The sequence below is a fragment of the Hakea prostrata genome, chromosome 6, assembly GCF_041222555.1.
Source record: "Hakea prostrata isolate BN-2017 chromosome 6, UWA_Hpros_2, whole genome shotgun sequence".
Lineage (NCBI taxonomy): Eukaryota > Viridiplantae > Streptophyta > Magnoliopsida > Proteales > Proteaceae > Hakea > Hakea prostrata.
In genome coordinates, this window is record NC_142605.1 from 33,408,037 (window position 1) to 33,419,943 (window position 11,907).

The following is an 11,907-nucleotide window of genomic DNA, read 5'->3' on the forward strand; positions in this document are numbered from 1 at the left end:
ATAAATTCTCAACCCCACATCTTGTCATTTACTCTAATGACATCTCTCAGTTGCCCAAACATTCATATGCATCCTTTTGGTAAACCTTTCCGGCAATAGGAACTGATACTATTTACAATTCTTACAGTAACATGGCCTGCCACCCAGGTGCAGTGTTAGGTTCTCAGAATACCTAACTTTCCTAATCTTCATTCTGTTTCTCAAACAGTCAAGTTACCTTTCAAAGACAAATTTTTAATTCAAATTGAACCCTTGTCAAGCATTAAAACAATTGGAACTTTTTCTTTTATTTTTTCTGAGCAGCGGGGTTGGGGGAGAGTTAAACTGGACACTTATATACTCAACGAGGTTTTGCTATAGACAAGAAGACATATCAACCTACAAAAAATAATTTAAGTGTGATGAATGGTTGGATTCAGAATTCTGCAGAACCAGGAGTTCTGGGGAAAGGTATAACATCCCTGATGTTGTCTATACCAGTTGCAAACTGCACAAGCCTTTCAAAACCCAATCCAAAACCTGCATGAGGAACTGCAGAGAAGAAATATTAATCAAGTTTCAGGCTATCCAAAGGCCTCATGGAAAGGAAATAATGAATGAAAATTCCTACAAGGTGAAAACTAAGCTGCTGTGTGTATAAATGAAATAAGTGTTGTACGGTATGGCGCTCAACCTTCTTTCATAACACAGATGGTTAGGATAGGATGGGGTTAAGGTGCGTTTGCTGATCATTGAAACATTTTGCTCCATGCAACCAATTTTGCTAGTCATTAGAAAAGGACCAGGGAAAATATAAACCTTGAGAAAAAAGATCACGTAGAGGATTTGCCATTCTTGTGAAACTGTTAGACAATTGGCTTATTCGGCTTGTTGCCTCCAAGTAAAGGAGGATAGACCTAGCGCTCCATTGACAGCACCCCAACTGACATACAACCCCTTAAAACCCATATTACCAAGTTCAGCCTTCAAATGTGTCCTTGTTATTGGCAGTACAATTTGTTGACAAATTCTCTGCCCCCCCCCCCCCCCCAAAAAAAGAAACCCGCCAATTCTCCCCACCACTTGGAATATCATGAAAGAATGGAAGGAAAGCATCATGGTGCCATTGACAGCAAGGATGTAACAACTTAAAAAGAACCACCAATTTCAACGTACACCAACACAAAGAGGAAGTTGGAAATTCCAATATGGCAAAAATCCCCTCACCTGAGCCGAAACGTCGCAGGTCAAGGTACCACCAGTAGCTTTCCTTGTCGAGCTTTAATTCATCTAAACGAGCTTCCAAATATTCAATACGCTCTTCCCTCTGGCTTCCACCAATAAGCTCACCAATCTGATAAAGGAAGAGACTGATGAATTAGAGGGAGAGCATATCCATATAGCTAGGTCAACATGCAGTTGCTACATGAAAATGCTGGCACTTTGATATCCAGATCTCCCAAGATGGGCCTGTACAGCTAATATTATAATTTCCATTTTATAGAGCATTTTCCGAGTAATCAAAACAATTATATGTATTGCAGAACTTAAACAATTGTTTTTGATAGAAAACAAGATCAAGTTATTCAGAACATATTTTTAATAATTACATAATTTCTCATAATCTATTACCTATAAATACCAGTAAGAACCACAATGCTACAAAACAAAGAAATAAGAAATCATAGCTTACCCGAGGAACCAACAGATCCATGGCTGCAACAGTCTTCCCATCATCATTTTGACGCATATAGAATGCTTTTATTTCCTGAAAGTATTAATTTGGTAATATGAGCTAATAGCTGTTATCAAATTTCCAATATATCCAGTACACTAAATCCAGAACAAAGACATGCCTTCGGATAGTCAGTGAGTATTACAGGGCACCCAGCAAAATACTCTTCAGTGATGTATCTTTCATGTTCACTCTGCAAATCATAACCCCACTTCACCTATCAAAGGATCAGCACCCACAGAAAAATGAATATGCCTTCTTGTAAAAATCCAGATGATAAAGTTCATGTTTAATAAATGATGAGTACACATTAGAAGTCCCAAACTTAACGATCCAATTCCTGCAACATACCAAATGATTTGAACAACAACTTCAAGAATAATATTTCTCCATAAAAGCCTACTAGCACTGAAGGAACAGACTCTCCCAGCAAAAAATAAATGAAGCCAGCAGGGAATGTTGTGATTGTGAAAAGGCTAAGACATGGAGCCATTCTTTCCTAGCATAATGACAATGGATGAAGACAATTATGGGATTTAAATCACTACCGCCACCAACAACACTTCTCTGCGATGGAGCCATTCTTTCCTAGCATAATGACAATGGATGAAGACAATTATGGGATTTAAATCACTACTGCCACCAACAACACTTCTCTGCGAAGGCTACGCCAACATGTTCACAATTATAGGAATACCTACACAAGCTTTGAGAATGAGAATATGTTTATTTGCCAACTATAGCATTATTGCATAACTCTTAATATTGTTATTTCATTAAGGGTAAAATATCGCAAGCCCACCCAACTAGAACAACTTATCTAGTTGCCCTAAGCCCAATTTTTGTGGATAAGTAAGCCCTAGGTCACCTTTTTGCAATTCAAGTTTCAGCCAAGATGAAGTTCTCCAAATGCCAAACAGAACTCAAAAAGTAGAGTCTTAGGGAAGAGTGCAATGTAGTGATTGTGATGCAAACCAAGAGAATATTGCAGTCCAAAGATTATTTCATTCATTCACCATAATGGGGTACTTATAGATTTACAAATCATAGACTAGAACCAAGTTAGAGAGGGAATAGGAATTCAAAACAGATTAGGGAAGAAATAACTAAAAAAATCCTAAAGATGGAAGGAGAGGAGAGTCCTATTTTAATTAGGACTCCCTATCACAACCAATCGGTCTACCAAAAATATGCATGGACTAACATGGAAATGCATGCCAATACTTAGGGGAATATATAGTTGGATTTGAGTCAAAATTTGACAGGTGGCCTATCCAAACTGTCAGCTGCCCATCCAACAAATGGAATTGCTGCATCATTTTGCCATGTGATTGAATTAGATGGAACGCTAAGATCAGCAAATTCATGTAGGATCATGGAGGTGGTGATTTACACCCATCTGGATAATACTTGAACTTCAATTTTCAATCATATTGTATAGAAAACAATGGACTTCATAGAAGATCAAATCCTGGTTAGCAAAATAAATTGGTCTAATTTCAATACAGAAAAAAAGAATCACTTCGGGAGGCCAATTAAAGATGACAGTAACTTATCGCATTTGAATACTACTTGTAGAATGAATCTACCAGTCGTAATTGTTTCAATGATTTACACATACAAGAAAAAAACATTACCGGAAATTCAAATTTCTTATTCGCTTGGAGAAGAAGCTCAATGGCATCAGTATACGTCAATCGCACAAAATCCTTCTCAACAATGTACTGTACAAAAGAAAAGATGATGACAAATATGTAAGAACAATCATGTAGACAGATTATGGTCCAAAGAGAATATGTAGGCATTGCAAACACTTCTTGCAGATTTTTAATCAATTTGAAAAGATTACAAGATACAACAGAATCTTGAAGAAGATACATTACAATAAAAGCTCATACACTTAATCTGTCAATAATTCCTTCCGAATGCCATTTATTGAAGAAATCCATGTCTTCCTTGCAGTTCTCAAGAACATACTTCACCTGCAATGCAGAGAAGTATATTACTCCACATTCCAGAGATGAGATTAAGGACCAAAAATGGACACTACAAACCTTAATTCAAAAACCCATTTCCACCCACTAAACACATTCTCTGGCCCATTGAAAGGGTAGACATGAGATGCAAGAAAAACATCAGAATCTCAGCATAGAAAAAGGGTGAAACAGCAGATGTGGAAAAGTAACATACTACATACTGGAGATAGGCGGTTGCACAAGCCATGTCATCATTCAGATCAGCAAAAGCAAGTTCTGGTTCAATCATCTTGAAGAAAAAAAGACAAGTAAGCTGCTTCATTATGCAATCATGCAATGAAATAAATTGTGTATGTGCAGTGAGAGAGGGAAAGTAAAAATAAGACTCAACCAAAAAAGGGGAAGATACCCAGAATTCAGCTAAATGCCTGGAAGTGTTAGAGTTCTCTGCTCGAAATGTGGGACCAAACGTGTATACCTGGCAAACAATACAATTATTTGGCCATGCAGCGATGATCAGGCGAGAAGAAATATTAATTTTCCACAATAAAGAGAGACAAACAAACATATAAAAGGAAGTTATACATCAGAAAGAGCCGTTGCATATGCTTCAGCATTCAGTTGTCCTGAAACTGTCAAGAATGCTGGCTTTCCAAAAAAATCCTGTTACAAGAAAAATGAAATAATTGTTTTTTAGCACATATTAATACAGTATTTCAGAAGCCATAGAAACAGATAACAGGAATATGACAAGAACATAAATAATGAAAGACATCAGTGCAAGGTAGGCAATAATTTGGAGCAAATTTAGATGGTAACATCATTCTCAATGGATTGAGAACAGTTCATGATAAGCTTTTTGACACACACACAAAAAAGAAAAAAGAGTTGATGCAACTTAGCCCTCTGAAACTAGGCAAAGCAGGGCTTGTAAGGCTGTAACAAAAGTGCGGACCAGGCTGAAACTCCACAAATTCTCAATCCACCAGGCATCAACCTCTGACTGAGAAAATATCATGCTACCAAATTTATCAACATCTTGTAAGCAATTCCAACTAATCCAGCAGCAAAGTTCAAAATCTTAATTTAGGTCCTTATAGATCCAGTAAGACTAATTAAAAATCAGACAAGGTGCACCCTGGCAGTTTTGCAATTCTCAGAACATTTTAAGATAAGCTTTTAGGTAAGAAACCTACCACAATTTAGACAGGAGGAACCAGGACTAACAAGAGGGAGGAGCAGGCTGAAATTCCAGCCTACAGTCGTGGTAGGACCATAATTAATCTGTTATAAATATTACCTTGAACTTTCCGGTTCTGCACAGAATCTGGGCTCAATTCCAGACCTGATGATTAACAGGAACAAAGGTCTCAATCCCAGTTCCAGGCAATTTATCCATTGGATTGGCTTAAATTCTAAGAATTTGCTACTCTTATCAAATTGTTATTCAATTTATGGTATATCTGGTACTTGTTATCTATTTCCTCCCATTTCCTTTCTCAAGAGGTGTGGAAGGTTTTGAGTGTGACTAATGGGATTTAGTGCAGAATGCAGATGTTGTTATCGTTGGGATAAGGCTTGGATATGGTGTTGTTGTCATATTGAGAAGAATTAGCTGTGATTGATTTCCAATATCAAAGTAAGCCAGCTACTTGAAAACCAGAAGTGCTTGAAGCATTTTATTCAAATCATAAGGTGAACTCCATAATCTATACATTTTCTCTTCTCAGAGTCTATTAAAGAAATATATACTCAATCTGTTGTCAAGAACATGGTACTAGATTTTGCAAAATTTCGGTCACATCTCAAACCTACTTCTGAAACAAAATTGAATCAGTTGACTGAATTTTTTCAGTATCACAATGAAAAAAAAGAGAATTTCAAGGAATGTTGTAACTGTAAATTGTAATTGAGATTTGACAACTTCTCAATATTTGTGTGGAAAATAAATAATCGAGTTTCGTCCACATACAGCCGGGCAATGTGCAAATCAAGAAAACCACTTTGTGTTAGGTTTTAGTCAAAAATAAAATTGTAATTCTGTTTATTGGGCTGTACATGAAAAACCAGGTGAAACCACCTAAAACCCGCTGAAACCATCATATGAAACATGGTACAACATTGTACCATTGTACCATGTTTAGCCTGGTAACATTGAGTCCAAATGAAATCCGACCTTGGTCATGACAAGGTGAGAAAGAGAGAGACTAGACAAAAAGTGGTAGAATGTTGACTCACCTTTGACCAGTCAATTTGACCACCTTCTGTCTTGGGAATGGTGTTGATTGGTGAACCAGTACCTCCTTCGGAGTTTGGAATCTAAGGTTCAAGTAAATAATTCAAGTGACAGTTACTTGTAGAAAGTCTTCAAAAACTGTAGTAAGGTGAGAATTCAAAATAAAAGTGAAACAAAACGTAATTTATAACTAATACTTAAGAGAGCTAGAGACCCTGTTAAAGCATACGTACCAAAGTAGTCACACAGAATTGTTCACCAGCTCCTTCACAATCTGAAGTAGTGATTATTGGGCTTGAAATCCAGACAAATCCGTTTTCATCGAAAAACTTGTTAGTAGCATGAAACAAAGCATTCCTCACTCTTGCAACCTAAAACAAACTTGCATGATTCAAACAAACCACGTTATTCCCTCAATAATGAGACAATGCAAGAACTGTACCATCACTTGTGAGAAAACTAGACAGTGATAACCACAATACATGATAGGTCATTGAAAACATAAGGGAAAGAAAATATGATACCTGGACATAGAGATTCACTGTGATACATCAATACACAACAGATCACAGAGGCCATTCCATTTGCATAACAAACTTATATGTTCAAGAGCAACAAATATCATTAATGAAACCACTATTCAAAATTTCCAGTATAAAAATAAACAGGGGCATTCCCCAGCCTTTACTTCACCAGCCTATGCTCATATTCACCTACCTCTAACATTGAATCTGCCTTCTACATATATGAGGTCATATCAATTTGACTGAGACCGGGCGCCTTGCTTTGTCATCTTCATTTTGTGATGCTGTGTACCCAGTGCTATCTTTGATTCTAACTATTTACTAATAGACTTCTATCTCTTTGCTATGTTATCCCATTCTTCCTATAATGTTCACCATCCATCTAAAGTAGGAAATAAATTATGTAATGGTAAATTGGTTCAGGAGGGTGAAAAAAGGTTGTAGAGTCTCAATTTTTAGAGCATTTAGTGATGTAGAGTTGAAGAGGTATTACAGGAACCCAAGAGAGTTGCTGCCTAGTGTGGCCCACTCCATTCTAAGGCTTGGGTCTACCTCTCTTTTTCACCTTTTTCTATTCAGTACTGTGGGGACGTTGAATAAAGAAATCAATACAAAGAGTAAGGAAATGGAGGGATGGGGAGTATCCAGAAGGAAGGAGAAAAGAAAGAATCACAGGCAAACAGCCAACCAAGGATACATATCAAAGAAGAAAAGATATATAAGTTTGAGTAGATCTTAAAGATTTCTACTTAAATAGCAAAAGAACAGATGAGAATTGATATCCATAATTATTCACCTGCTCTTGTAAGTCTCATATCATGTAACAGCAATCTATAACGCCAATGAAGTGAAAACACAAGGAATACATAATACAAAAGATGTAGATCCAAACTAAGGAAGGACAAGCAAGAACTCCTATAATTCTCTTTTTGCAGAACTTCCTGCCAGAGGCAGAATCTTCCAACCAAAAGTTCAAGAACTATCTGTTTAAAAAAGAAAAATAAGAGATTGTATATATTCAATTAAAAGCAGAAAGCATACCGCACTAAATGTGTTTGTTCGAGGACGAAGATGGGCCTTGGTTCTCAAAAACTCTCTGCTGACCCTTTTCTTTTGAATAGGAAACGAAGGGTCACTTTTCCCAACCTAAAAAAGGTCAATAAAGTACACCAAAATTTCAACAATAAATTACAGCAAGCAGAAACATATTTACAAACTATACATGTTAGATGTCAAAAAGTCAGTGAACAACAGAAAGAAAAGTATAAAGATAAATAAAGGAAGCCTACACTTCTTAGGTTATTTTTCCCCTTCTTTCAAGATATGAAACAATAATATAAGCTGTCAGACATAATTTTTCTCCCTTCAGCATTTGTCCCTTTTGTTGAGTAACTTAAGAACTAAACAAAGGAAAAGCCTCTGCAGCTCTACCCAAAACATCCATCATACAAAAATGTTACCCGGATACAGAAAAGGAATAACTTAAGTGTGGCAGTGATTGCTTTTCTTGGATTCTCATTGGCATATATGAAGTTTCGGACACAGTTATGACTCAAAGGTATGATAGCATACGCAAAAGAGCAATGAAGAAGTAAAGGAGAAATGCATTAAGCATTCTTTAAGCAGTAAATGCACATTCAAGAGGTAGTGATTCCTCATCATCATAAACCAAAATTTAAATTTCCAAAGTTGCTAGTTTGGAAAAATAATTGAACCTTGCAAGAGCTCCTCATAACATCTATCAAATCTAGACTCTCACCAACATTTAAATCTCTGTTCAATGAACCTTTGTACAAGCTTGTTGGTTATAAAATTAACTTTAAATTTAACCCACTTGAATGACGCATCAAAATGATAAAATGGTATTTCTTTAAAAAAATAGCCAAGTCCAACACTTCCACGCTTATTTTCCTCTCCACCAATGATAGAAACTTTTCAAGGAATGTAAGAGTTAAGAGTTTACAAAAATAACCCAACAGGCTCATAGACCTTTCCATGACAACATCATGACAGAACCAACTTTATGCCTCCCCTAAGTACTGCTCATGGGAGCTGTCTTGTGAAATCCCAAACACGAATATGTCTAGAACTTGAAAGGCCTCAACAAAGCCCTGTTTCAAAAAGTGTGCTCTTCCATCCCCCTAAACCCCACCACCACCACCCTTTAAAAAATAAATAAAAAAGAGGGGAAGTTATAACATCATCAGCTAATTTATGTCAAGAAGCTCCATATGTTTTGAATAGTTAAACAATCCAGCATTTCCAACATAAATCCTCTCAACTGTCCAAGGTTATACCAGCATCTCAAAATATTGCACAGCTAAAAGAACCAGAATAAAGCATGTAAAGAAGAACCCAAATGTCATTCACATAGTTTCCCTGTTCAAGAATATGGGTGACATTACTCACTGTCTTGACTTTTGTAACCCTGAATTCCACTTTCTGCTCAGATCCTTGGCTGCTCACTATAGTACCCTCCATCCATACAGAGGCACCAGTTGTGATAGATCCAGATTCCACCTAATAATAAATTCAAGCACCGAACTATTAGAAATCCTGATATCTGTGAAAACAAAAATATCAAAGAAATCAATGATGTTCAATACCTATTTATTTTGGAACCAATTTCGATAGAGAGGGTAATAAATAAATAGTACAATCACCAAAGAAAAATTCACCAAAAAGATGCATAACAGATAGTGTGGCTATGTATATATAATAGACACACACATACATATGCATATCTGCACTGGAGTGGTTTTTTACCGGTATAGTTCTTCCACTACTTAAACTTACAATGTACATTTCGGAAGCTTGTAAACAGTGCCATTTGTCTGCAGACTCTTGTTTTGAATTGATTTAAATTTTTTGGTAAACAATTTCGATAAAAAAAAAGAAAGAAAGTCTAGATCCGCTGGATGACGCAAAGCAACTAAAAAATTGTTAAACACGTCGGGAGTTTTGTAACAATAAATGCTTCTACATGCATGATATAAGTAATTTAAAAATTCAGTCATCATCATTATTGTAATCGTCATTCATGCTTGTCACAGGACATCATAAGTTCTTGACAATGTTATGAGATCTCAAACAGTTTGAACTCCCAAATACAGAATGGCATAAAACTACAATCTAAAGAGAGAGAAATATAGAAATAATGTGTAAAACAAGTGTCTTCAATTTGTTTCTCTCAGAGACTCCCTGCAACTCACCAAGACTCTAAAGATTACAACAAGCAGAAAGCTAAAGCATTGACTCAGACCTTCTTGTAACTATTTGTGGATGGAATAGTAATTATTGGGTTCCTATGAGTTAGATTCTTAAGTAACTTCAGTTCATCCTAGGAAACATTTTCAAATGTCAAAATTCCCACGCCTTCCTATATCCTAATAACCCATTAGTGGAAAGATGTAACTTTGTGTGGCTTCATCAACTTCTGTATGGTGCAGTCTATGCACCCCAAGGGTTAAGGCGTATCCTAGGAGATAAAATGTTATTACCAATATAGCAAACAAGATGATCTGTTACTTTTCTTGGAAAAAAAGACTGCAAACTTTAAGACTGTTACTTCTCTGGGAAGAAAAAAAAAAGACCGCAAACTTTAAGACTATCTGAAACATTCATATTAATTCAAACAGACACAAGTAACTGGGCAATACCTCATCATAACCTTCAACATCTGAGTTTAGTACACATTGCATGTTGGACAGGCATGAACCATCGTTAACCTGAATATTCAAAATACATATTTGTTTAACTTCTAAACTTCAATAGTAGCATAAAATTCAGTACTTCTTAATGCAGTCATTAACAAATTGAGTAAGATTTAAGACAAGCTCAACAGGTTTGCAAATTTATAACCTCAATAAACGTAATGCTGCGCTGTGCTCGAATAGTTCGAACCCAACCCCTGATGACGCGACTATGACCCAAAAGATCCAATCCTTCATTAGGGCCTCCCTTTATATCAACGATTTTCAAACGTTTCTGGAATTTTCCGACCTTCTCGTCAGCTCTAACGTTGGGATATTTTTCGAGCAATTGCGTCTTCGCAGTCTCCGCCGCAGATTCGCCTGAAGATAGAGATCTCGAGAACCACTTTCGACTATGAACACGTTGGTTATATCCCAAAAGAGGGTGAGAGTGAAGGTTTGACTGCAAGGAATGAAAATTAGTGGAGAGGGGTTTCAAGACTAGAAAGCCATTTCTATGAAATTTGGTGTTGCTGAATGAAAGAAAACGAGAGGTTGAGCGAAGTAAAGAAGAAGCCGGAACCAACGCAGCTGCCATTAACCTCTGCTTTCTTCTCCTAGCAGCCTCGACCGTTGCCTCTTTGTGACCGCTGCTCCTTGCTCCGTTAATTACTATCCGCCCCCTTTTTCTTTTTCTTTTTTTCGCGACTTGGACAGTTGGACCCGAGTCACCTCTCGATGGAGAAAAATTATAATAACTGTTGCTCCTGTAATTACTCATCAAATTTTACAATTCATGCAATTACTGTTGTGCCCAAAAAAAAAAGATAATTATTGTTGCTACTACAGTTACTCATCAAATTTTACAATTCATTATTGTTGTTCCCTCATTTCTAACATTTGTTAAGTGGCTTTTATTGTTTGTGATGTCTACTTATTGAAAATTAAAGGATACAAAAACACAACTAAAAATAAAATGAATACAGAAAGATAGATGCATGAAAACACAAGATTTAAATATAAACATTCAAAACTAAGAAGAGGAATTTGACCAATCTGTCATACATGCACTAGACAAGATCATTCAAGCTAAGGTATGGGTCAATCCCAATAAACCCTAGAACAAACATTGTAATCATAATATTAATTAATAAGCTCAAAAGATACATAAAATGCATCATGCATCACAAGCATCCAAATGGGCAAAAACACATCACAAATGCGGAGTTTGACATGCCACACAAGTGGAGAAGCGTCATACCATGAGCATCCAATGGATCGAGTTGGAGGATGGACAGTTGGAGGATGGAAGTGCCAAGGAGTGCCGTCACTTGACTTCCAACGTGACTTTCCTTGCTCTAGATTTTTCAACTAATGTTGTTGTGGCATGGGTTTGGGTATGGAAGTTGTAGGGACTTTGGTGGTGATAGCAGCATCTGGAAGCTAGTAACTTGTGGTGATCAAATTTTTATGCACATTAGAAACTCCAAATTCAAATGAGGAACTTCCACATCATACAAGCTTACAACATCAAAAAAGGGGGGGGGGGGGGGGAGGGGAAGACACGGTAACACGAAGAGAGAGGACGGGTAAAGAGTGGAGAAAGTAGAGAGAGAGAACATAGAAGAAGAAGAAAAAAATGTGCAAGGGGGATAACGGGTAAAGAACGAAGAAGAAGAAGAAGAAGAAGAAGAGAGAGAGAGAGAGAGAGAGAGAAGAAGAAGAAGAAGAAAAAAATGTGCAAGGGGGATAACGGGTAAAGAAC

At 36.8% G+C, this 11,907-nt stretch overlaps 1 protein-coding gene across 1 annotated transcript; it reads right to left on the bottom strand.

Annotated features, from left to right (window-relative positions):
• On the bottom strand, positions 1-10,861 carry NS1 (Class II aminoacyl-tRNA and biotin synthetases superfamily protein). The gene is made up of 15 exons (XM_089158608.1): positions 10,312-10,861; positions 10,110-10,178; positions 8,860-8,970; positions 7,492-7,596; positions 6,160-6,297; positions 5,929-6,009; positions 4,276-4,353; positions 4,100-4,168; positions 3,905-3,979; positions 3,613-3,696; positions 3,352-3,438; positions 1,836-1,931; positions 1,673-1,747; positions 1,207-1,333; positions 1-531 (listed from the first exon to the last, which is right to left on the bottom strand). The coding sequence occupies exons 1-15, from the start codon at positions 10,738-10,740 to the stop codon at positions 416-418; spliced, it is 1,740 nt and encodes a 579-aa protein (XP_089014734.1). The 5' UTR covers positions 10,741-10,861; the 3' UTR covers positions 1-415.
• Between the last annotated feature and the right edge of the window lie 1,046 nt (positions 10,862-11,907).

Excerpts from the sequence above, each read along its gene's own strand:
- NS1 (XM_089158608.1), bottom strand. The coding sequence starts at position 10,740 with ATGGCAGCTGCGTTGGTTCCGGCTTCTTCTTTACTTCGCTCAACCTCT. Across the intron at positions 6,010-6,159 it reads AATTCTGTGTGACTACTTTG|ATTCCAAACTCCGAAGGAGG; the intron begins GTACGTATGCTT and ends CTTGAACCTTAG. Across the intron at positions 4,169-4,275 it reads ATGCAACGGCTCTTTCTGAT|GTATACACGTTTGGTCCCAC; the intron begins GTATAACTTCCT and ends ATTGTTTGCCAG.